Here is a 27068-nt window from a genome sequence, read left to right as displayed (position 1 = left end):
TCCCTAACCATCAGGGCTATTAGTACTTGAGTGTCTCCAGAATGTAATTGTATGAGTTACAGGCAACTATTGGGTAATATCTGTTTCATCAGTAATTATCAGTGTCATATCTACTTCCTGTATCACTCTAGGTAGTGACCAAACACCAGTGTTAATAGAGGAGGAGCATCCCTTTGGAGTACATGTTAGTCTGAAGGTGAAGTCTGAGGAAGCTTTCTTCCTTTTCTGTTTTACACTCACACACACCAGCTTTGAGATTCAGGTGGGTAGCCGTGTTCGTCTGGAGCAGCAGAACAAAGTTTGAGTCCAGTGGCACCTTTAAGGACAATGAAGTTTTGAGACAAGGCAGTAGCAACTCTTGTTCTTTACAGACTGCTCCCCATTCATTCAGCCTTCTAATAAACACAAGGGTGTATGTGGTAAAAGAACCGGGTAGCTTGGCTATTCTCCTTTTTGCAAAGATGCCTTTCTTGTTTATGCATAGACTGTAAAATTTACTATAGACTTTATACTTTAAGTTAAACTAGGGAAAAGGCCCGTTGTGGAAAGAAATACAACGGCCTCTAGAAAGAGGCTGTGGGCGGGTGCCCCGGCCTTGGACACTCAGTGTCAATTTGCTGTGGCGACCTCAGCAGGGTATAATGACACTAAGTCCACCATTTTCTCCAGAGGAACTGATCTCTGCTACCTAAAGAACAGTTGTAATTTTGAGTGATCTCCAGCCATCACCTGGAGATTGGCAACGATATTTCCCCAGAAGGGAATAGTTGGTTTGGAGGGTGGAGTCTATGGCTTTGTACCTGTCCGAGGTCCCACGCCTCCTGAAACCTCACTAGGCTCCATCCCTCACATCTCCAGGAATTTCACACCTGGAGTTGGCAACCCTATCGCCTTCCCAGCCAATCATCAACCTACCTTTCTCCCTCACTCTTCAGCTTTCCATCCCCCACACACCTGCAGCCTCTCCCATGCTCTGAAACCCTGACTGCTATGTCACATTGGACACAGAGCCCACCATTTTCTCCAGAGGAACTGATCTCTGCCATCTGGAAAGCAGTTGGAATTCTGAGTGATTTCCAGCCCTCACCTGGAGATTGGACACATTTTACCTCAGAACAGCAAAACTGTTTAGAATGTTAGAAGCAAAAGCCAATCAAGTCGCATATGCAAACAACCTCTGTGTTTCGAGGCAGAGGCCAATGACGCTGCATATGCAAATAACCTCTCTGTTCTGACTGGCCATGGGGGGAGAGGGACTGCAAAATGTTTAGAAAGTTGGAGGCAGGACTCAGGCAAAGCAGCCAATGGATAGGGAGACCCTCTGAATGACAGATCAGAGAGCGAACTGATTTTGGAGCGTGTGGAATGTTCTAGAGAAGTGCCACCACCATTCGGCCTTTATTTATAAGGGAGATTAAGCCTAAAGTGAATAGGACACAGTTGGAAATGGTAGTCTGAATAAATTAAAACATTTGTAATCCATGGTTGTATAAATGATGATGGCAAATTATGTAACATATCTACTTGTGCAATATGAGGCTGGTACAACTTACAGAGATCTATTTGAGTTATCCTGGTCCTACAGTTGTCTTTCAACATTAGACAAGGGTTCTCCTTTACAGAGCAGTCTCTTGTATTTTTTGATCACTTGAAATTATAGTTGCCATTATATCTGTCACTTGTGTTGTGGTGGTAAGTTTTCCTCTATTACCAGGCTGATGGTGAGAATATGGGAGCTGGCTATCTTTGTAACATTTCCAGAATTGATCTTATGAGCACAGCTTGGATTCTTCCTGTGCTTGCTCAAGGATTCATCCCTTTAGAAGCTATTGTGAGTTAGCAGTATCATTGTAACTGTATCTTTTCCCATATATTTGCATTCAGAGAATCACTTTAAAAGTTCATCTTGTAGTAGCAGAAGGGCATGAAAAATGAGCCAATCTTTCCTTCATCTTTCAGTTTCTATGAATTTGTACTATGGTTATGACTACCAGTTTTTTAAAAAATGTTCAAAGGACTTCTCACACAGAATTTCAGCAGTGCTAAAAACAGTTATGTGAGGCAGACATTTTCCCATCCCCATATTACAAATCAGGAATCTGAGACTGATTAAGTATGGTTTGTTTTAATGCCCTCTAGTGATTCATAAATTTAAACTTCCAACTCATAACTACTGTCCTGTGCCAGCTCAGTGATGTTGTGGGTCAGTGGTATAAACCAAAGAGCTCTAACCATATTGAGCCTTTGGGCACTTTTGGAATTTTGGAAGAGGCTAATGGATGCTACTAAAAATAACTGCAGTGGGCATTAGGATCAATCACAAAATAGATGCTATGGGAGGCAATCACAGAATACTGGGATATTCTAAACTAAGTGTCATCCTATCCTGGGAACAGCTATTTCTGAATTAGTGCTTCAGAGCTATACATTGATGCTTTTTAGGTTTTACGAATGAAGCCCTTTCTGCTTCAGTGAGGTGGAAGAAAGCCCGGGTATGCTCTTTGCTTTGAACAAGAAGTGGACACCAGGAAGCACGTTAGTGAGATTTATGTTGCCCATGAGCACCACATCTGGGGTCAGTGGCCTATAGGGTTGTGTTATGAATGGGTAAATAAGAGTTGTAATTCCAGTCTTGGCAAATGCATACTAGTACTGGGATGTCTAAAATATCCATAGTATGTTTAAAATATTGCATCTCTTCTGTGGTGGAGTTAAATATGTTATTCTTTATTTTAACAGGACAGATGGCAGCTTTGTGGTTCATGATATCCCTTCTGGATCCTATGTAGTTGAAGTTATATCTCCAGCATATAAATTTGAACCAGTACGAGTGGACATCACATCAAAAGGCAAAATGAGGTCTGTTGAAACAAACTGATTTTCTGTGTAGGGTGAAGGTGGGAAGAAACAAGCTGATCATTCTGTGTCAATAAGTTCTTCATAAACATTTGGTTTTCATCAGGAATTTTTATGTCATGCGATATGTTCCATCTAGTTTAGGAAGAATTATTTTAAGTGTACATGCCCACACATAGGTTGACATAACCGCAAGATTTAAGCCAGGGAATTGCTACTAAATCAATACTTTGTTTTGTTGATTGAGAACATTCTGTTCTCTGCAGTTCCTTTATTCAGACTTCTCTGTTCCATACTTACTCACTACCTGAAACTTTGAAACACTGTAGCCAGCCAACTTCTTACATGGCTGTAAAAAATGCAACTTTGCTTGGGCAGCAAGTATCTATTATATATTATTGGCCTCAATAATGATTTTTCTGTTCTGAAAGTGTTTGTATTTGAAATGCAAAATTTAAATTTCGTTATAGTTCAGAGTGACATCCTGTTAAAAAATGATAGAAATATTTTTTGCAAATAAAAATTAAGTGGTGGGGATATAGTACATTAAATGTTCTTAGTTAATATATCTGACAACAAAACTAATGCCTCCTGTGAGACTGAATGGAAAGTTACTTTAAGAAAAAAAATGAAATGTGAGATTATGTTGTTCAGGTAAAGAACAAAGCTGTGTTACTATTCATTTTATCACAAATTCACAGATGAAATGAAGAGTAGATTGATTTTTATCTTCTGTTTAAACAGTTTCACGTAAAAGCCTACTGACTTGGTTAAATTTCTTTGTTGATGGAATGTAGAATGGTTTTCAACCACTAACACAGAGACTGATCCAGCTGACTTTTTTGCACATTCTCTTCCAATTTCCCTCCTTATTCCAGCTCCCATTCTACATGGTTTTTGTCCATGCAGGTCCCATTATCCCCCCAGCATTTTGGTTGTTAAAGAGTTTCCTCCTCCATTGTTCACCAGTGGAAAAGCTGGTTGGATTCAATCCATAATGTGTAATTTAGTTATTGCTGTATTTGGGAGTATTTTCTATGACTCTCAGGTTCTTGATTCTGTAGTATTGGCCATATCTGTACTTTAATATTTATAATGGACTAGTGTCAATTTGATATATTTATAATATATACCAGAGTTAGATTGCCTTGCATGTATTTATTTAGTGCATTTTCCGCTCCCTTCCATTTTTTCCTATGGCTTCAAAATTCCCAGGCATTCTCATCTCTAGTCACTATATTACAGTAATAGTTGTGGACATGGTACAATTCTCCAAGACAAATCTGAAAGGGAAGCACAAAACTATAAGTCACGCTTAGGCCTCTAGGGAAAAGGACTGTACAAAAAAACTCAGGGTGTGTGAACTTAGGGTACAACACTAATACAGAAGCCACCAAATAAGAGTATGACTATGCCTGTAGTCCAGTGTAGTGTAATGGTTAGAGTATTGGAGTAGGATCTGGGAGACCCAGGTTTAAATCCCCATTGTGCCACAGAAGCTTGCTGGGTGACCTGGGGCCACTTGCATACTCTCGGCCTAATCTGCCTCACAGGGTTTATTACTTATTCAATTTGTACCCCACTCTCCCTGCAAGCGGGCTTAGGGCGGCTTGCAGTAGTGGCACCAGTTGCCAATAAAACCATATCAAACAGTTTTTATATACAAATAAAACCATAAAATCATAAGGTGCTATTAGTTAGCCTTACAGTGGCATGCTACAGATGTCTCCAACAGCTGAGTTCCAGCTCAGTGTCATCCCAAGTCACTCGATAGAATGAGCCAGATGTTAGAGCTGAGGGCCGGGCTCGTTGATGGTAATAGTGGGGGCGGCTCCTAGCTGAAGAGCTCCGTCTTGCAGGCCCTGCAGAACTGTAAAAGATCCCACAGGGCCCTGATCTCTTCTGGGAGCTTGTTCCACCAGTAAGGAGCCACCACTGAAAAGGCCTTGGCCCTTGTCGCAGCAAGCCTGGCATCCTTGGGGCACGGGAGGGTCAACCGATTCTGTGACCCTGACCGCAGTGCTCTCTGGGGTATATGTGGGGAAAGGCGGTCCCTCCGGTATGTCGAACCCTGGCCATATAGGGCTTTAAAGGTGAGCACTAGCACCTTGAAGCGGATTCGGTATGCTATTGGCAGCCAGTGCAAGGCCTTCAGCACAGGCTGGATGTGCTCCCATCTAGGTATGCCCATCAGCAGCCTGGCCATGGCATTCTGCACTAGCTGAAGCTTCCAAATTTGCGACAAGGGCAGCCCCATGTAGAGAGCCTTACAGTAGTCCAGTCTCAAGGTGACCATCTCATGGATCACTGTGGCCAGGTTGTTGCGGTTGAGGAAGGAAACCAACTGCCTAATCAGCTGAAGATGGTAAAAGGCCGATTTAGCAGTAGCTGCTACTTCAGCTTCCATTGTTAAGGAAGAATCCAGGAGCACTCCCAAACTCCTAACCTCCGGCACTGGCACGAATGGCACCCCACTGAAGGTCAGGAGTGGGATCCCCACCCGTGCACTGTCCCGGCCCACACACAGGACCTCCGTCTTCGCCGGATTCAATTTCAGCTGATTCAGCCTGAGCCAACCAGCCACGGCCTGTAACACCTGGTCCGAATCTTCAGGACTGGAGTTCGACCAGCCGCCCAAATCAGATAGAGCTGGGTGTCATCAGCGCACTGGTGACATCCCAGCCCATGACTTCGGGCTATCTGGGCAAGGGGGCGCATATAGATGTTAAATAACATCGGGGAGAGCACTGCCCCTTGAGGCACTCCGCACTCCAGCGGGTGTCTCCTGGACTGCTGCTCTCCAAGTGCCACCCTTTGTCCCCAACCTTGGAGAAAGGAAGCAAGCCGTTGCAAGGCAAGCCCCTGAATTCCCATGTCGGTGAGGCGGTGAAGCAGCAACTGATGATCAACCATGTTGAACACAGCCGACAGGTTCAACAACAGCAGTACTGCCAAACCACCCCGATCCAGATGCCTCCGGAGATTGTCAGTCAGGGTGACCAGTGCCGTCTCCATCCTGTGTCCTGGGCGAAAGCTGGACTGGATGGGATCTAACATGGAAGTGTCATCCATAAAGCTCTGTAACTGTATCGCCACCACCCTCTCAGTTAATTTGCCCAAATAGGGCAAATTGGAAACTGGCCGGTAATTAGCCAATTCGGCCGGGTCCAGAGAGATGGTTTTTTTAGGAGTGGGCGGACCATCGCCTCCTTGAGTGCCCCTTGAGTGTTGTAAGGATAACATGAAGGAGAGGAGAATTATGTAAGTTGTCTTGGATCCCCATTGAGGAGAAAGGTGGAGTATAAATGAAGTAAATAAAAATAGTCCACACATTTAAGGTGCTTAAATCCTTTTGAAATCAAATTTGTGGTAGCTTAAGTACAAAATGCACTCAGTAGGAATATGAAGCCAGGATGACTTGTTACAATTTGCTGATGAAACTGTGTAAAAAAATATTTTTAAATCTTCTGCAGAGCAAGATATGTGAATTACATCAAAACATCAGAAGTCGTCAGGCTGCCATACCCACTTCAGATGAAATCTTCTGGACCCCCTTCTTACTTTATAAAGAGAGAGTCTTGGGGATGGACTGATTTCTTAATGAATCCCATGGTATGTATGGAAGCACACATGCAGGCACTTATTTGTCACTAATTAGGTGTTCATTCTCAACATTTCAAAAGTTGTTTTGTAGGAATTTAAGAAAATTAAACAGGCACATACTAATTATGTCCTTTCAAGTGGGAAGTAATGCAGTAAGTAGATATCATTAAACAGCTTGTTTTCAGGCAAGTATTATCTCTGGGATGTACAGGAGGCATCTCTAGAGATAGTGAAATGGTTACATCATCTTAACATGAATTTTTTTCCATACAGGCAGTTAGGAGAAGACGGAATAATTATGAAGCAATGCAGCCTTTAAAAGGCTTCCTCTCTGCCAGTTGTAATTTCTCATGTTTCTATAAAAAGAGTAACCATTACACTAGTACTGAACACAGCATTTTGAAATGTGAATTACAAATATGTATTAAAGTCATAAATATGTATGTACCAAAATTCCTAGCATGCCCCATCCATACATTTGGCATGGGGGAAGGAGAGGCAGAGATGGATATGGTTGGGTATGCATGTATTTTGTGTATTTGAACATAAAACCTGAGGTTGTTGCTTTTCAAAATCATAGCTGCTATCCATGTGGCAGAACACCAGTTAATTTGACTTGAAGCTAGCCTGGAAACAACTGCATCAGTTGTGAGGTTCATCATTTAAAAAATGCTGATGCTGTGTTGTTGCAGTTACTTGCTGTAAGTATAGATCTCGTTGGTATTACCCTTGTTGAGCCATGCAGATTTTAGCTGCAGAAAGCTTGTTAAAACAAGCTGGGTCCTCTGCTGACAGGAATAATCAGGCCATACATTAAGAATGGTAGGCTATTGATTGCCCTTGGTAATTAAGCTTGAAGTGCTTTTATATGGCTAATACTCAGCATCTATATTTCATAGTTTATTCTGGCTGTTAGATTATGGTATCCTTTGACACTAGTAGTCATGACGGTTATGGAAATTGGTGAGCATTCACAACATTGCTTGTGAGTGGTTTCATTTGTTCTATAAAAGGTAATATTAAAGTAATATATAATTCACTGTGAATTCCTATGTTTTGTTGTCTTAATGTGCAGCATGCATAAGACCTGCTAGGTGAAAATGGTCTGAACTCTCATATATCCCATGTTATGTAATCTTATTTATTTAGAGACTTTATACCCTGCCTTACTGCCCTAATTGGGACAACCAAGGCAGCTAACAAAATAAAAACATACATAACATGTCTTAGAAACCATTAAAATCAAACAAAACCAAAAATGCACATATAAGAACAGCAATTAAAACACATGGCAGGAATCAGGAATCACTGAGCTAAGTCCAGATGAGGTTTGGTGACATGGCAGAGAAGGACCTCTCCCATGTTGTGACCCACTTAATTTCAGATGGTGGAGGCACCTGAAGCAGAGCCTTGAAAGATGGCCATAGTGGTAGGGCTGATTACTAAAGTAGTCACTGGTCCTTATGGTATGCTGGTTCCAAGCCATGTACAGCTTTAAAGGTCAACAACCCCACATAGAACACATTGCAGTATGCAGTAATTTAATCTAGATGTAGCCGGTGTATGCCACACAGTGGCTGGATCTTTTCTGCCCAGGAAAGGCTGCAGCTGGCTAGCCAGTTGAAGCTGGTAAAAGGCACTTCTGGCCACAACTGCCACCTGCATATCCAGCAGGAAGCCATGGTCCAAGAGCACTCCCATACTGTGGACCTGTCCTTCAAGGAGAGTGGAACGCTGTCCAGAATGAGTGACACCTTAAGTCCCAGGTCAGACCTTCCACTCAGCAATAGCCCTTTCATCTTGTTGGGATTAAGCTTCAGTTTATTAGCCTGCATTCACTTAGTGCTCACCCAGGAGACTGAACACTGTCAGACTGTCAGTAGATAATGCTGAACAAAGCCAAAGTAATGATGGGCCTTATACCTTGGTTAGCTTAAATATACCCATCAGTAAAGCTGTGAATGTTCAAACAGTTGAGCGCTCCTAGATTCATTCCTGTACTTTGAATGTTACTGGTATTTGTCTCAGAGGCTTATATAGTTATATTTGCTGTCAAACCATGTAATGCTTGCTAGAAAGTTACAGTTTTACAAATTAGTTGCTGTATGATGTCATTATTGGTTTAGTTACTACCAGTTTTTCTGTTGGCACAAGATGGAGGCAGGCCAATCTCACCCAATTCCCTCCACACTGCATTCCCATTTCACATGGGTCTCACAGTCCTCCTTCTTACACCAGAAGGAAAGCTGGTAGCATTCAGTCTATTTTGTATTGTCTGTTCCCTCGTTTTCCAGCGTAAAATTGCCTCCCAGATCAGTTTACAGAAGCTTAAATACAATATAAAACAAATGTTCTCAGAGAAACAGTTCTTAGTAAGGTCCCAGATGGAAGGATGCCTGACTGCTTCCTCTTCTTACACCAGTGACTTGTATGTGAGCTGCTCTTAGAACTAACTGCAGTAGTTCTGAAGCTTTAGAAAGTCACAGTTAATGCACTGAAATAAGCTTCATCCATATCTGTTATTTAAGTCCTGACCCCCCGCCCAAACAAAGATGTGTCTGAGATAAATTAACATTCTATTAATATCTACTGTTTAAGGTTATGATGATGATCCTTCCATTGCTGATCTTTGTATTGCTGCCTAAAGTTGTCAACACAAGTGATCCTGATATGCGGCGGGTGAGTAAGGTTTTCATAGTTGATATTGGAAATATTATCTCTGAATGACAAAAATAGAAAAAAGTAACCAAAGCCATCTGTAATGCAGGCCAGAAAGAGTCTGCTAAACCATGATGAGTTAGTGGCTGCTGAGGTAGAAATACAACTGTGAGTCAGAAAGGCGCTTGGTGAGGCACAGCAGTACCAAGCCGGCTACAGGAAATTTAGATTTTGAAGAGATGCTTAGTGGAATAAATTTATTCGGAGTGTATATTGTTGTGTAACTTATTCAGAACATGGTGCTTCATCTTTAGCTGTAGAGACACTTGGAGAATGTTCTGCTGAAAGCACAGGAAAGGCCAGCATGAAAGGGATACAGGAAATGATAAATATATTAAGGGCAGGAGGACACAGACCAGGCATGATAGGACAGAATTATTGTGCCTCAGGATAGTCTCCTTCCCTTTAACAAGACCTTCAGCAGCTCTCTGTTCCCATCAATTAAAGGGATTGTGATCCACTGTAAACTTTACAGTCCCATCTATGCAGAAATCATGTGGGAGCATGCCCATCAGCCCCTTTGTCCTGTTATTGAAAAGATAATAGGGAGCTGTACTTGGAAGGCCTTCATGAATTTAGGTTTCCATCTGGATGCTTGAAATACAGAGGCAAACATAAGGCACTCTGCTTCTGCCAGATTTATTGGGATGACTGTCTGCTAATTGAGAAAAACAGCTGCCTAAGAATTCTGTGCTGATAGCAAGAACAGCCTGATATGGTTGGTCTGGTGAGAAATGTTCATTCAGAAGAGCCACTAAGTAGAGAGCTTGTCTTTGTGTTGAGTGGTGCTTTGATCATTGGGCAAAGTCTGTGTGTGTGTATAAATGTGTCATTAGTTATAATGTTTCATGAACATCTTGTATCATAGAAAAACAGTCTGCTACTGATGTTCTGTGAATATCTGTTGAGATGTAACATAAGGATTGTTCTGCCTTACTGCTTTTTTATCCTCTCCATCTTCAATAAAACATCCTAGCCACATTCTGCTGTAACAGATCCACTGTAACATGAAATTAAATTATGATACTTACTATACTATCCTAACTTATTGTCCTTTCACCATGCGTTATGCCGAATAGCGGAAGGCTAGAACAAAATGGAGATTCAAGGTGTTTACTAAATCTTCTCTATTTAGCAGTGTAACTGTCTGTCTTTGGCTGCTGCTTTTGGGGGTTCAGTTGGTATTGATTTCCCTTTCCTCTGAATAACCACTGTCTTTAGTAGTTGTCTACGGGTGTCCAGGTTATTTTCAAGTTGCACCTATTGCAGTGTAAATCCTGAGACATTTAAAGCTTCTTTAACTAAACTCTAACTAACTCAATAAAAGGTAAAAAGTTATAGCTTCCTTAGGAGACACTGAATTGGTCATGTGGTCACCCATTTGGTCATATGAAATTAACACATGAGCTGTTCTCTTTTGGCTAGCAAAACAGTTGTCCATTAGAAAGCTCCAAGTTGAAAGAGTCTTGACTGCACATCTCTGTGACATAAAACACAATCAGAAGTTCAGATCACTCACATAAAGGTTAAGACTATTTTAAGACAGTTGCCAGGTATTATTTAAATGCGAGAAAATAGTTGGAAGGAAATGATTCTGTAAAAATGCTTATTCTTGAAAAAGGTGTGTTAGGAAAACTGTGTCAAACTGGTATTTTTTAAGAAGTTCAGAAACTTCTGTTTTTTAAATAGAAGAGGAGCAGCTTTTGTTTTTAAAATTGGAAGGTACTTAAACAGTAAGTGGGCTTTTAGAAGTGTAATGCTTCAGGTAGTATGCATTTGCCTTGTACAGCTACTCTAGACATGGTTATCTTGCTTACTGCTTTAGATTATTCTTTTCATCTTTATATTACTATTTTTTTATTTTTAAGTTGTCGTTTGGGCTGTGGCTGTCTAAAGGAGTCTGTAGTATGGTAGAGACCAGCTGCAAAATGACAACCATTGAAAGTACAATGAAACTATTGGATGTGTCTTTATATATGATTTGAAAATGGCAATTTAACTTATATTCCTCTTCTTTTTTGTGTGTGTATACATTTAGGAAATGGAGCAATCAATGAATATGCTGAATTCTAACCATGAGCTGCCTGATGTATCAGAGTTCATGACAAGACTTTTCTCTTCAAAATCTTCTAGCAAGTCTAGTGGTAGTAGCAGTAAAGCAGGGAAAAGTGGGGCAGGAAAAAGGAGGTAGTTGTTTCCTTCCCTCTACCCAGAACCACAATTTGCACAGCTCTGTTATGTGGTACCATCTGTACATTCTGTGGAAGAACAAAAAGCCACTACTGTAACCTTAATCCAATGTCAAATTGGACATAAAACAACTATTGTGTGTGGTGTAGCTTTTTAACCTATTTATGTATCTTGTTCTTTAAATATGCGAGGGTGTAGCTACAGTTCTGTATCACTGTATGGTCAGTGCTGATAATGAATGAACTCCTTTATAGAGAATGACATTAAAAAGTTTAAATTATGATGTGCAATATATTAATGGTTCTTAACAAAGCATCACTGTAAAATATTTGGCATCAAGACATAGACTATATTCTTTGTTTTTAAATAAGCTTAACGGTATATGGATTTTCTTTTATATAGTGTCTAAATATACAACGTTTTCTTTTAAATGTACATGACTTGGGTTTAGTAAGAAAGAAACTCTGTCTGTCAGTTTGGGGTGTATTGCAGACGGCAGTATGTGTGTAGGCTGTTATGCCTGTACTGGGGCAATTTATATAGAGCAGAGGGGGAGTTTTCTTTCTGTTAAGGCTTCTTTAGCGAAGGCATATCTCCTTGGTGGTTCCTTCCAAGTGCCTCCATTCAACCCAAACACAATTTGCGTTAAAAACCCCCACTTGTTTCATATATACAGATCTATGCTGATAACTCCTTTACTGCAAGACATTTTTAGCTGTTTTCACCTATTAACAGGCTGGAGCTCTTACTAGTGCAAGACTAGTCAGTATCCTGTGTGTTCTCAACAGAAACTTGGGTTCATAGTGATTTTATCAATAAGAACGCTCTCAAATTCTGAAGGCACCCTGCAGTTCCATCATTCACAGATCAGGCCTTTAGCAAGCATGCACCAATTAATAGACAGCAGAATCACAAATGGAGACCAGATTTGTTTAGCTGCCAACTAAAATAACAGGATAGGAGAGCCAGGCCTGTATCAGTTGAACTGGGAAGGAATATTAAGGCTGCTACAGTGGGGCAATCTTTCCAAAATTTGTACACTTTCTTGAAGTTTTAGGCGTTCTATATTTTGTCTATTTGCTTTCATTGTGGGAGGAAGATACATGGGACTTTGTTGGTGTAATGCTGTCGCCCTAGCTGAATGGTTGCGGTTGTTTCTTTTGAAGGATAGGGTACCTTAAAACTAATCTTGATTAGTGTCTTTGACATTTGTATTGCACTTGGAAAGGCCACTCAGAAGATCTTGATGAATGGAGATGATGCGGCAGGTCAAGACTGTGTAACAAAAGCTGTTGAATTCTGCTTGGAAGTCAATGCAAACTTTTGAGCATTGTGCTAATGTGCTTCCAAAAGCTGCCCTGTTAGTGGTGGTTTAATTCTACTCTTTATTTCCAGGTATGGAAAAATGCCTGTGATATAATTTCAGTTTTACCTGAAATAAATTTCTCTCTGCTTGCTTACACCTCATTGCCAGAGGTTGCCATATGCTGTATGAAGCTGATGGATCAGGATGTAATAAAGGCACAGCCAGCATCCCTAGAACACTTGTGCCATTTCATTCCAAAGTGAAGGTATAAGGCCAGTTTAACCGAGATGACAATCATACATCCCCTGGAGCAAATGTTTCTGACAAATCTCTGGTACAAACTGTCCTGTAGTTCTCTTACAAGTCCCAGACGTAAGTAACTAAAACTGCTTTATACCTTTTCTGTATGCAAACCTAGATCAGTGCCAGGATCACATGTAGATCTTCACGGTATGCTAAGGCTGTGGAAGTCTGTGGCAACAGAGATGTCATTGACATGGATGATGGCTTGATCCTAGGTGTGAGCCTTTCTGACGAAAATTCCAGGCGAGTCCCATGGCCTGATTCCCAAAGGGTCTAAATCTTCTATTCAAGGCCTACAGCAGTTGGATCTAAACTATATTATTATTAAAGAATTAACAACGAAATGCAAATTATGAGATTATGGATGGATGACATTAAATCTCTGGTTTTATGTTGCTCAGAATGCTTTTAAAGGAGTCTGTAAGGACCACACAATTAGTGTGTGTGTGTGTCTACAACAAGAAAGGGTGGGATTAATCAATTAATCCCATTAACCCCAATTAATTGAACAATTGCTGGTGAGTTCTTATAAGAAACTAAAATGGGGGGGAAAGCTTAATAGCGTGGATAAATTTGAGCCTTTAGTTTCAGAAAACAGAGTTCTGATTTACATATATCAATGATATTTTTACTATGGAGGTCAGTTGAGAAACACAGAATAATATGCCCTTAAGCATAATCATTGAGAAAATTAGACAAAAAGCACAGCATGGAACTGCCCCTGGTATTGCTACTTTGCTGTCACCTAGTGTGCCTGCTTTGCTTCAACAGAACCTGTGGGGAGCAGTTACAGAAGGGATACGTGTGTATTCTGCAGTCTCATACAGCACCAAGTGAAATGGTGAACTGGATTTGAGCTTTAATAGCTTGGCTGCATGAATTACACAGTATCAGGCATGCAAATTATGCATATAAAGTACTTTAATTCTTGCAACCAAACAAAAATTCTGATTTTTACACAAATTCTTGGAACTGACACACAGGCTGACTGGGCTTTTTTTTAAATGGTTAGCTGAGATTTGTACTGTGATGGATAAAATAGAACATATTATCATAGATCTCAAAAATGCCCTGAAGGGATAGCAGAAGGTACCCCCCCCCCAAAAAAAAAACCAGTAGGAACCTGCCCCATGTACTTCTGGCCAGAGCACTCAGTTACGTGCTATATAGTGAATTGTGCCTTATACAGGGAAAGATAGCACAATAGTTGTAGTCCCAGAGCCAAGAAAATGGCAGTAGTATATCATCCAATGATTACTCTGAATTACACTTTGAAAATCATCACTGCACTGTCTCAGTAATCCATTTAACAATTTTCTCACAGTGGTTCATCCTGTGTCATTGTACTAAGGCCACAGTCTCCTACACTTGGGAGTAAGCCCTACTGAACCTAGTAAGTAAAGGCAAAGGTTTCCCTTGCTCGAAAGCAAGTCACTCTAGGGTGTGGTGCTCATCTCTGCTTCCAAGCCGAAGAGCCAGCGCTGTCTGAAGATGTTTCCGTGGTCATGTGGCCGGCACGACTAAATGCCTTGGTGCACAGAACGCTGTTACCTTCCCACCGAAGCGGTACCTGTTTATCTACTTGCAATTTCTTGCTTTCGAACTGCTAAGTTGGCAGGAGCGGGGCCAGAGACCAGAGCTCACTCCGTCATGTGGCATTCAGATCTTGAACTGCCAAACTACAGACCTTCCAATCTGCAGCTCAGAATCTTAACCTCTGAGCCACCACGGCCCCACTGAACCTAGTAGCATTTACCAAAGTTAAAGGTTTATACATTTGGTTTGTAAAGCTAGAAAATTTCTGATAACATTAGGGTAGTAGTTGTCTTTCGTGGCTGGTCTGGGAAGGTCTTCCTGCCGTATTATTGGCAACCATTGCTTGAGAAGGCCTTGACTGGAGTTACAATCCCTGTGAAATTTTGAATGCTGAGGAGTTTTCTCTCTGTGAGTGTGTTGCAACTCTCTTACATTCCTTTGCAGGATGTTCATACAATGTTGGGAGTAAAAATCCCTCCCTACATAGCTGGTATTAATTAAATAGACAGGAGATTGAAATACCAAGTGCCTTGGCTTGTGCTTGTACCTGTACAGAAATAAAATAAGGATTTAGAAACGAAGATTTGTTAGTCCCAATTATATCTGTCTGATTTCGCCCCCATTCTTCAGCCTTTCCTAAATTCCAACCCCCTTTTTACTTTGTATGTGCAGCTATTTTGTATTTTTACTGATGATTGAAATCTGGTTGTAATGGCTTGTTTTGTTTTTTAAATTAAAAATTAATGAGCTCATAAGAATGTAACTTACCCTATTCCCATATCATAGTTCATACTTTCAAATGACATTTTGTCAATGAACACTTCAGAGATTTTGGAAGCATTCAGTAAAATGATACTTTTCTAAGCTGGTGTGTAGGTTATCATCATCAATGGCATAGTTTGTGTTCAGAACACAAGCATGACATAGCAATAGGCTGGATCCACAAAGCACACACACACCCCGGCAGCCTCTTGAGTTTAAGAACATAAGAAAAGCCGTGCTGGACCAGACCAGTGGTCCATCTAGTCCAGCATCCTGTCTCACACGGCAGCCAAAAAGTTCTTCTGGGTGGCCAACAGCAGTGCATGGAGGCTAAGACCTTCCCCTGGGATTCAGAGGTTTAGAGGTTCCCCTTAGTTAATGGCTAGTAGCCACTGATAGACTTACTTCATTGTATTACTCCATGAATCTATCTAATCCCCCTTTAAAGCTGTTTATTCATATGGCCATCACTATGTCCTCTAGCAGCAAATTTCACATTTTAATCACTCTCTGTGATGGCAGGTATTTCCTTCTTAACCACACAGTGCCATCCTGAGAGCACTTTCCTGAAGGTAAGCTGCTTTGAATTGACTTGAGCAGGAGTCGGGGTATGATACTTCTTAGGATTGCTGACTTAAGTCTGTGAACCATCAACAGGGCTGAGGCAATTACCACAGCAATACAAATGTACATTATGAGCATAATGTTTCAACACAAGGCTCTTGCTGGTTGATATATAGGCCAAAACGCCTCATTAGAGAGATTGACACTGTGCCAGAATTAGGAGCTTCATCTTTGGAGATTGAGTTTGTAGGCATGGCTTGAATATAAGTCCAGTCTTGAGAAAGGATTCTCAAAAAGGTTGTATAGCTGGTACATCTTCAACTGCTTTTTTTGTATTTCGGACTATAAATATATCAACCAGCAAGAGCCTTGTGTTGATATTTTGTTTGGAAGCAGAAGGAGTCAGACAGCCGAAATGAGAGTGTTTACCTTTAAGAACGGCCTGGCAGAGAAACGGCATTTTATCTCCAGTGTTAAGTGAATGACCATAAATTCAGCCTCAGCATCAATTCATTGTAAAATAGCTAGATAAAGCAAGGGTGAAGAATTCCCCACCAAATCAGCTCCTTGTCTCACTCTTACAGCTCCTATTAGTTTTGGCTCTACCATGTACTTTGGCTTACGAAACCTCATCTATATAGGCCCAGTTTAAGTGTGGAGTAGTGAAGGCTCTGGATAACTGGTGTCCTGGGAGATGAGTGTTGCAGCACTGAAGGTCTAGATGCAGAATCCAGAGTCTGAAGCGTCTCGATTTGCCATGTTTCCCAGCAGAGGCCCCCATACACTTTTAATTGATTTCCACAAAGGAGGAAACAGCAGCGGCTGAGAATATCAGGAGGAAGGACACCGTTCTTTTGACTTTCCATTAATCTTTTATGTGCCTCCTGGAGAGAAACGACCTATTGATTTTTATTACAGTATTACTGTTTAGAGCAAGACCTGAGATTTTATATATGATTCTTTTAATGATGAATTTCACTGGGCGCAATCTGTTTCTGTGCAGGTTTTGCGCTTGGAGTGTTGGCAGGGAGAGGGTGTTGGCCCTGTGAACTGCTGCAGCTGCTTCTGGTCACCAGGAGACAGGTTGAGCAGCAGGAGCTATTAGAGTAGCATCAGATGTGGGATCTCTAGTATTCACTTTGCACAGGTGTCTCACACTGTGTTTGGCTAACAGTGCCACAGAAAGGGCCCTAGAACTCTGCATTTGGGATGCCATTCTGAGTTTATGCAAGGCACACTAGAAGCTTGGAGCAACATGAGAGCCCCATATTTTCATATTGCCTCCAGCATGGCAACTAGGGTTTCCAAGTCAAAATATCTCCTTACCGGGTGACTCCCACGCCGCAGCTGAAAACCATAGAGTTTTCCCTTGGATGACCATGGCCCTGCCCCCAGCGTGCCCGGCGTGGTTGCGTCACTTCCGGGTGACGCACACGTCGGGGTGGGGTTCCCCCCAGGGCCCGATCCGCCGGCAGCGGGAAACAGGCCTCTGGGGTGGGGGTTTCCCTGCACCCCGGGGGAACTTGGGAAGCCTAATGGCAACTACTCAGCATAAAAACTGGTACCACTGGAGCAGAAGTCCCCAAACTGTGTACCCCCAGAGATCTGCCAGTGTATTGTTAGAAATACATCTCTCCCTTATTATAATTGAGTAGTGGGCACCAAAATTCTAAAATGCCCGCCTTTAGTGTTTGGCCGGAAGAACTGCCACTCAGAAGACACTGGCTGGGTTGACTGGCTGCTTTGTGCAGTCCCGCCCAGCGTTCCAAGGTCATTTGCATATGGAAGCTGATTGGACTTCACTCCATTCCACACCTCAAACCCCCCCCTCCCCCGCAAGGCAGTTGGGATTTTCAGTTGCATAACATACCACATAGGGGAGAGGAGAATGATGTCCGCTGCCCTTTCCCTAGGCAGAGGCTATGGAAGCTGATTGGACTTCACTCCATTCCACACCTCATACTCCCCCCCGCAAGGCAGTTGGAATGTCTGGTGGTGTGTAGGTCCCAGGATCATGTTTTAAAAGCTGCCTGGGGAGATGGGGACCTCAGACAGGTTACAGTGCCATAGACTCCACCCTCCAACCCAGCTATTTGCTCCTGGGGAACTATTGTTGCCAATCTTGGCCCAGCAGCCATCAAACCATTCTCTTCAACCCCCTGCTGTGCAGCTGACTTTCCCCTAGGGTTGCCAATCTCCAGGTGGGACCTGGAGATCTCCCACTGTTACAATTGATCTCCAGATGACAGAGATCAGTTCCCCTGGAGAAAATGGATGCTTTGGAGGGTAGACCCTATGACATTATACCTGCTGAGTCCTTCCGCCCCCCTGCCCAATGCTGCCCTCTACAGAATCCACCCCCCAAACCTCCAGGTATTTCCCTCCTTAGAGCTGGCAACCCTACATTCCCCTCAGTGCCTGTTGGTAGGCAACTAAGCTTGGTCCTGTCACCTACTTTGGCCTTTGGGAGAAAACACATTGGGGCCAGTCCTGATAGGGTTGCCAACTCCAGATGGGAAATTCCTGGAGATTTGAGGGATGGAGCCTGAAGAGGGTGAGGTTTGAGGAGGGGTGGGACCTCAGACAGGTACACTGCCATAGACTCCACCCTCCAAACCAGTCAGTCCCACATAGGGAACCATTGTTGCCAATCTCCAGGTGAGGGCTGGAGAGCACTCAGAATTGCAACTGCTCTGCAGAAGGGAGGGCAGAAGTCAGCTGAAGTCAAAGGGGCAGATAATGGTAGGTTGATGGTTAGCTGGGAAGGAGATGGGGTCGCCAACTACATGCTGACAAATTCCTGGGGATTTGAGGGGTGGAGCCTGGAGAGGGTGGGGTTTGCAGAGGGGTGGGACCTCAGACAGGTAGAATGCCATAGACTACACCCTCCAAACCAGCCATTTTGTCCTGGGTAACAATTGCTGCCAATCTCCAGGTGAGGGCTACAGATCACTCACAATTACAACTGCTCTTCAGGTAGCAGAGATCAGTTCCTCTGGAGAAAACAGTGGACTCTGTCATTATACCCTGCTGAGGTCACCACAGCAAATTAACACTGTTTGCCCAAAGCCAGAGCACTGCCCCAGAGCCTCTTTCTAGATCTCGTTGTATTGCTTTCACAACGGGCTTTACTGCCTGTTATTCAATAATCAAAGGTTTTTGTAGACCAAAAATACCCAGTGACACAGGAGGCTGGCCAATGAGTGTCTGCATGAGTCACTGTTCTGGCTTTGCCTCCCCAGCTTTTAGCAGCAGACAGCAGTATAGGCTGTCTGCAGAGCACTGCAAGAGCATGCACTGTTTGAACTGGGAATCTGGCTTGGAAGGCCATCAAACACTCATTTTATAGGCCACAGTCTGGCCCTAGGATGTCACACTGGCTTGACTGCACTGATTCCTCTTCATGGCACACCAAAACTCTGCTCATTACAGTGCTATACTGTAATGTAAAGGTTTCTGTGCAACACAGCTGCTCTGAAGCCGGGGGGGGGGGAATCTAATTGGTATTTGTTATACGCAAATACATGCTCAAATTACAAGCAGTCTTGAAGTATTGTACTTTTGAGTGGAGTAGTAGTAAGGGAAAGGGTGCTTAACCCTTACCAGCCATTTTATTTAATGCAAACTTGCTCCAAAATAGATTTTCTAGATTCATATTTGTGCAATTAATTACACATCTGGAAATGGGTGGGGGAGAGGAATTTTGAGTATTTGGAAAGGTTTTAAGTACCCCCTTCCAGTGCTAATATCCTTGTTCTCAACACTGCAGATTGAGAAGGCTGCGTTTTGTTTACAAAAAGTTCGGACTTCCTCGCATGCTATTTGCATCCGATATGCTTGTTGCTCCTAATTCTGCTGCAGTGGTGCTTGGGCAGGTTTATTTTCTGTCATCTGCATTGCATCACCAGAAAAGAATTACCCATTGAGGCCGCCTTTGTGAAAATGCTTGTTTACAAATAGAATGTTTACGCTGATTTAAATGGGACCAGCCCTGACCTGGATAGCCCAGGCTTGCCTGATCTCAGAAGCTAAGCAGGGTTGGCTCTGCTTAGTACTTGGAGACCACAACAAAAACTCCCAGGTTGCTATGCAGAGGTAGGCAATGGGAAACCACCTCTGAACATCTCTTGCCTTGAACACCCCATGGAGTCACCATAAGTTGGCTGTGACTTGACGGTACTTCTACACATACACATCAAATTACAAATCCAAGTAGCCACTCTTAGCTGGTGTGTGATTCAGGAGTTGTCACTGGTTTCACCTGTGTGTGCTTCTAGTATTTGTACTTAATCTGTTGAAGGGCATATTTTGAAGTGTATAATCACGTGGTAATGCTTTAAATGAGAAGCTAAAGCCTTTAGTTCTAGTGTATTCTTTTTATTAATACCTAAGACCATATGGTCATGTGGAAACTATGGTACAGGCTAAGAATGTGTGGCAGAAAAAATTACAGGGTTGAATCTAGCCAGTTTTTCTCTCTCAGTATTACTTAAGTCCCCTCCTTCCTTCAGCTCCTCATCCCACATGGCTTTTTTGTATGCAGGTCCCATGCACCCCCTTTTTGGTGATCAAAGGGGATCCCCTCCTTCATTTTTCACCAGCGGAAAAGCTGGTTGGATCCAGCCCATAGCATAGCAATACAGATGATCACACAGCCATGTGGTAAAAAACTATTACATGGTAAAATGGTCATCTATCTGTCTTCACCCTCTTAAGCACCATCCGTGATATTTTGTGTTTCAAATACTTTTTAAAAACCCCACAGAGAATACATTGATGTATCTGGCAGTACATTCAAGAATGCCAGGTCGCCTCCTACTGACTTGTGCGATGACTTGGCATTTTTGCTAATAACACGGCAGCGAAAAGCTATTGGCTTCAGTGGAGTGAAGATGATGTCCTTAGACTTTCTTTTGTGGGTAAATGTAACACTTTCCCCTCCTGTTGCCCTCATTAAAAATGAAAGGCCTTTAGGAACTGCTGCCAGGAAGCACAATTCTGTAGGCGGACTGCACACTAACTTTCCTACTGAGTCACTTCTGACAAACATTTCCTTTCTGTGATGCACCACTCATATCATTCACTTTGGCACTCACTTGGTGGCCTCATTATTACACCTATAGCAATAAATTGTTAATGAGCTAAACTGTAGACATTTGTTGTCTTCCCTGCTAAACTTTGTCCTTTCCCCGCTGCTTCCCTGATAGGACAAAACGATTGGGAGACAATGGTTTGCAGGATTTAAGGCACTGGCTTTTCTTTAAATGGCTTTTAAATGGATTCGTGCTGCTTATTCCCTGTTGTATTTTTAATGCTTTTTCCTGTACCTTGCATTGGCCCATTTTTATTGTCAGATTTTTATATCATTTCCAAGACAGGAAAAATCAGAGGGATATTTCTACAATTATGGAACATTTTACTTATGATATTAAAGCAGTTTATTGAAATCTGGAGTTGAAAACTATTCCTCTTTCTTCTATTACAGCCTACATTCCCATAAATAATAACCTATTTGCTCCTTTTATGCCAGTGAAACTAGCACTAGAAACAGTAAAATGTTTCTTTTTTCTTATGCGTTCCTTGAGCATCTCGTCAATAATAGACTATTTGGAATTGAAAAATTCTGACAAAATCTGGTAGCCATGGCAGACTCTGCAGAGAAAGCCTGTGATTATGTACATCAATCTACCTCATGCAAGTGACTGGCTACAGCACTATTCTTTAAGTGGTGGGTAACCCACAACTGGTTCATGTCTGACCAAAACACCCTAAAACACTGGATCACATTGATACCACCATTTTTCAGTTGTGTTTTAGGCATCATCCATGCAACAAAAGGAGGTGGGAATGAGGTGTTTGAGCCCTGAAGGAGTGGTGGAATGGACTGCTGTACTTCAAACTACAGGCGGGAGGGGAATCATATTTTTAATATGTAAAAACAGGAAAATCCATGCAAGTAGCATGGGATAGAGAGGCCTAGAGCCCTGTTCCCCCTTGGGATAGTTTTTCACTTTCAAGTTTTTACAGAGGGGAACACTGAAAATAGTATTCCCCACCTGAAATTTAAGTGATACAGCCCTCTTAACTGTCTCATTTTGTTGAATATTACATAGGGTTGCCAGCAGCCAGGTATGGCCTAGCCACCAGAGGGAAATGGGGGGAAGTAGGTACTTACTGTGAGATGGCAGTGATCCCTTGTCCTACATGATGATATCACTGCCAGCATGACCTGGAAGTGCTGGCATTGTACTGAGATGATGCTCTAGCACTCAGCCAGAAACTCTATGGCGTTTCAAGCAAGTGCGAGATTATCGCCCCAGTGCAGTGCTGGTACTGCCGAGCTGCACTGGAAGTGACACTATTGCACAGCAATGAAGAACGCTTCCCCCACCCTTTTGTCAGCCTGCTTCCACCTGCCAACCAGAGAGGCACTGGCAGCAATCACCAGGAGTTTGGCTGCCATTACCAGGCACCTGTTAAGCCTAGTAGACTAGGTAATGGGATTCTTCTAAGAGAAGGGGAGTGAGAATGGAGAGAGAAGAACAAACTGAGAAAAATAAATGGGAAATAAAACATATAGAAGCATGAATTTCCCAACTCAGAGCTGGCAAACTATAAATAGTGATTGCATCACTGATCTACTACACAACAGATCTCTGGGGAGGCAGCATGTAAATGTTCTAACAGATAAATAAACCTGAACCACAAACCGTGGTCTTCCACAAGAGCAGAATTTTCAGGCCACTCAAGAGGGGGAAAAGATAAAAGGAAGGAGGAGTGCACTATCCCAAGTATTCCCCAGGCTCCTTCCCATATTGATAAACTATAAACTTCTTGTTATTCCCAAATAATGCCAAGGAAAGGGGGGGGAAAGATTAAATATACAACAGATCAGAGTTAATATACACAAAACAATTAAAAGTGTTTCCAGTATTACAGGCTCATTGTAAAGGTGGATGTGAAAAAGTACAGGGTACTAAATAGAGGCCACTGGACCTCCAAGATTGTGTCACTTGTAGTAGTGATGATGGGGGTTATGTCTGTTTATGACATCCTGGATAATGGTAATGACAACAGGTGAAATTAAAAACCTGATTCAGACTGTGAGCATCTGCCCCATGTGATTGCTCCAAAACTGTGTGGGTCTCCTTGGCAGCCTTGTGACCTAGCAAAGGCCTCATGGAGGTATGTATGATATGAGCCACAGCTTCTATACGCAGCTGCCAGTAGTGATTTGTGAGACTGCAGCAACTTATAAAGAATATCGCCAGGTCAGTACTTTCCACTGAAAATAGCTCTCCTGTATATCTCCTGCCAACCTAGCAGTTCGAAAGCAAGAAATTGCAAGTAGATAAATAGGTACCACTTCAGTGGGAAGGTAACAGCGTTCCGTGCACCTTGGTGTTTAGTCATGCCAGCCACATGACCACGGAAATGTCTTCGGACAGCACTGGCTCTTCGGCTTTGAAACGGAGATGAGCACCGCAACCCTAGAGTCGGATTCGACTGGCTTTTGAGCAAGGGAACCTTTATATCATGTGGATGACTCTGATATACACACACACAGAGTTACGGGCTGCTGAAGATGATTCTGTGAACTGTCTATGGGAGTACTTTCCACTGAAAATAGCTCTCCTGTATATCATGTGGATGACTCTGATACACACACACACACAAATAGTGTTACGGGCTGCTGAAGATGATTCTGTGAACTGTCTCTGGGATTAGAAAGGGCCTTCATGGTGTGCTCAAACTGAGATGGATTAAATGTTAGGTACTTATCCTGAAAGTGACCCAAATCATTGGAAGGTAAGGGATTGAGATTGGATCTTACTGAGCCTCTCATCAGGAAAGAGAAGGATATGAAGTCTCTCAAGAGTAAAATGGGTCTTTCTCTGAGAGAATTAGGAAAGAACTGCAGCTGCCTCTTCTAGCTGGTTCTTAAACCTCCCACTTAACTTCTGCTTTTCCAGCTTGAAGGAAAAGAGAAGGCAAAAAATGGGGGAAAGAAAGAACTGCAAGGTTAAATGAAGGAATCATGTAAAACAAATATAAATTGAGAAAGAGGGAAGTGTATTGCAAATCATTGGTGTTGCCTACCTTCAAAATCTATTAGTAAAAGAATTGCTGCAAAACCATCTTGTACTAATGCATAGAAAAAAATCACACAACCCCATACTAAGATAATATTTTTTTCCATCATTTTAACTTAGCCTTACAGATTTTAGTACTGCAGAGAAATTTTATTTGGTTTTGAAGATAACTGTATAAACACACTTTTATGAACCAGTAGTTGAATCTGTTTTTTTTGTTGTTGTTTATGGGGCTATCTTATGTTTAATACCTGCCTTTGTGAAATGGGGTAAATTATACAGTGGTTATTTTTAGAAGAAGAAGAGTTGGTTTTATATCCCACTCTTCATTACTTCAAGGAGTCTCACAATCACCTTCCCTTCCTCTCCCCACAACAGATATCCTGTGAAGTAGGTGGGGCTGAGAGAGTTCTGAGAGAACTGTGACTGACCCAAGGTCACCCAGCTGGCTTCATGTGGCGGTGTGAGGAATCAAACTGGGGTCTCTAGATTAGAGTCTGCCACTCTTAACCACGATACCACACTGGCTTTTAGAAAAATACATGCAACCTGATCCTATGCATGTTTACTTAAAAATACTTCCAGAAATCTTAATACAATATAGCTCCTCATAAAAAGAAGATTCAGCATGCTTGGTGAAGTGGTTAAAATGTTGGACTAGGATCTTGGAGACCCAGGTTTGAATCCCTACTTTGCTATGAAGCTTCCTGGGTGATTAGGGTTGCTGGCAGGATGCTATTTACTAATGGATGCTATTTAATAGAAGCTTGATGGAATGTTCAATGAAAAGCTTCAACATCCCGTTTCCACGCATTAAGCCTCTGTTAGGGACATGCAGCTCTCTGCACATGGGTCAGGGATAAGGTGGTCATCAGGAAAAAAAATCCTATATAAAGATATGTGCACCGAAGAATGGGAACTGGATAGCTAACTTTGGGTTGCGGAATTTCTGGGGATATGGGTGGAGTGGAGCCTGGTTCGGTGGATTTGGGAGGTGATAGATCTCAGTTGAGTATAATGCTAACAGAGTCCACTCTCCAAAGCAGCCATTTCCTGCAAGGGAACTGATATCAGTAATCTGGGGATCAATTGTAATTCTGGGAGGTCTCCAGGCTCTATCTGGAAGTTGGCAATCCTAGGGGGAAACACAGGATGTAGTGAGGATTAAAATCAGAAATTGTTTGTGCCTAAACTGAAGAAAATGAACCTTAGCTACAGGTCTGCTAAACAGTGGTTAAAATCCAACCTGTTCTTAAGCCTTTAAAGCCTGTTTACTCAGGAATAAGCCCCACTTTATTCAGCAGGGTTTAGGTCCAGGTGCAGCCACACAGTGCAATCATGAACGGAGTCACATCCTTCTAATCCCAGTGTGTTTAGAAGGGTGTAACTTTTAAAGCTTGCATTGTTAGCTGGGCATGTCCCATTGCACTCAATGACACTTAAATAAAGATTGGATTGCAGTTGCTGTTTTATTGAGTCTTTTAATATCACTGTTGTAGTGGCTCTTCCTTCTCAATTAATCCTGTTAGCCATATGATATGGTGATCAAGACAGGATTTAGTTTGAAAGTATGAGCTGCAGGCTACAAGTATTTCATTCAATGAGTTTACTAAGCAGGAAACAAATCAGTGTATCCACAGTAATATCTTTCTTATGATGAAGAGAACTTTGGCCTTTTAAGATGCTTATTTGTGGATACAACGTGTCAGAGTGAAGTCCATCAGTCAAAAGATAGACACACTGAAAATGCAAAATCTTGGGAAGATAACTGACTTTCCGTGCTGGAAACAAGAGATCTTTGGCTGAGCTGTTCACCTGGACTTCAGCAGTAGGCAAGCTGTAAAGTACATATCCAAAGAATTGTCCCACGGATTTTTGAGGAGCTCTCTTCTTCCATTGTTAATTAGAGCAAGAAAGGTGAGCTTTCCTCTTGTTCTACTTTTTCTTTATTGCTTTCCTTATCTGTGTCCTAGTTGAAACCTACTTTCTACATTTAACACAGAACTTTAAAGCCAGCATATAGTTTTAATATGAAATTTAAATATTGTGTGAAGAGAAAACATTTGATCCCTTTTAGCTTTTTTACAAAGCCTGTTGCAGATGTTTATCCCATTTTAGACTTTCCACAGTTAAGATGAGTTTGGATCTTGGGTCAAAATCACATTTTAACTTAGTAGTAGTAATAAATTCATTAGCTCATTTTGAGATCATTTGAAAAGAACAGCCACCACCTGGGGTGGGATTTTACATCAAGGAATATTGCTTAAGAGCCAATTTACATGACAGCACAAATCCTTCTCTAATGCGATATCTAATTGTATACTGCCAGTACTTGGGACTAAATTGTTTGGAGTGAACTAGAAGCAAGAAGCATTTTGCTTACAAGGTAGTTCCAATATATGATACAAAGTTAATACTATGGTTTTTGATGTACTTACAGGATGTTATTTTGCAGCTCCAAGAGAAGTCTATTTTCAAACTGATCTGTTTTACGCCCAATCAGTTTTCTGAATTTCTTCAGAGGAAGATTTTCCCATAAAATTTCCCATAAAAAAGCGATAGAAATCCTTTTCACTAGAGATGCTAGTCACACATACAGGATTGAAGTCTGAGGCTTCAAAGTCCTGTCAATAATTGTGAGATAACTGCTTTCTCCCCAACAGCTTCCATGACAGCAGCTAGTGTTCTGGTATGCTTTAGTTCTTCCTTTCAATGACACATTTTCATTTCAGATGCGGTCCAGGGAACATGGCACATCAGATCTGATAAAGGAGAGTCATGTTTTTAATTGAAACTTTGCCGTGCCATTATTTTCTATCAGTTGTTATCATGCACACAAATGTGCTTTATCACACTGACTGATAGTATAACAAGATTTAATGTCTTCTGCATGACATAAAAGTTCTGTGTGTCAAAGAAGTGGCCCATCACAAATGCAGTGTGACACATTTTTAAAAAGTGAGTTTCAAAAGAGAGAAAAAAAGATTCATAGCTTTGGCAGATCTTAACTGTGAAACCAGGTGTTTCAGTTTCTCTTCAAGAAATTCTCTCTGCAGGCAATCAGTCTTTTAATGCTAAATGCCAGTCTCTGTTAGGTTTCCAGAATCCATCAGTGCAGAGCTTCGTCATAAGAAAAA

At 41.9% G+C, this 27068-nt stretch overlaps 1 protein-coding gene across 1 annotated transcript in view; it reads left to right on the top strand.

Annotated features, from left to right (window-relative positions):
- EMC7 (ER membrane protein complex subunit 7) overlaps positions 1–14406 on the top strand; it is a 16151-nt gene extending 1745 nt beyond the window's left edge. Inside the window, exons 2-5 of the mRNA XM_015417939.1 lie at positions 2740–2859; positions 6330–6468; positions 9058–9138; positions 11216–14406. Coding sequence (XP_015273425.1) covers positions 2740–2859; positions 6330–6468; positions 9058–9138; positions 11216–11368 — 493 coding nt within the window. The 3' untranslated portion in view covers positions 11369–14406. The remainder of the gene's footprint in view (positions 1–2739; positions 2860–6329; positions 6469–9057; positions 9139–11215) is intronic.
- Positions 14407–27068: the final 12662 nt, after the last annotated feature.

Source organism: Gekko japonicus, unplaced genomic scaffold, assembly GCF_001447785.1.
Source record: "Gekko japonicus isolate JY-2015 unplaced genomic scaffold, Gekko_japonicus_V1.1 scaffold848, whole genome shotgun sequence".
Lineage (NCBI taxonomy): Eukaryota > Metazoa > Chordata > Lepidosauria > Squamata > Gekkonidae > Gekko > Gekko japonicus.
The sequence above is the reverse complement of the archived record's forward strand: the minus strand, read 5'-3'. Positions and strand labels throughout refer to the sequence as shown.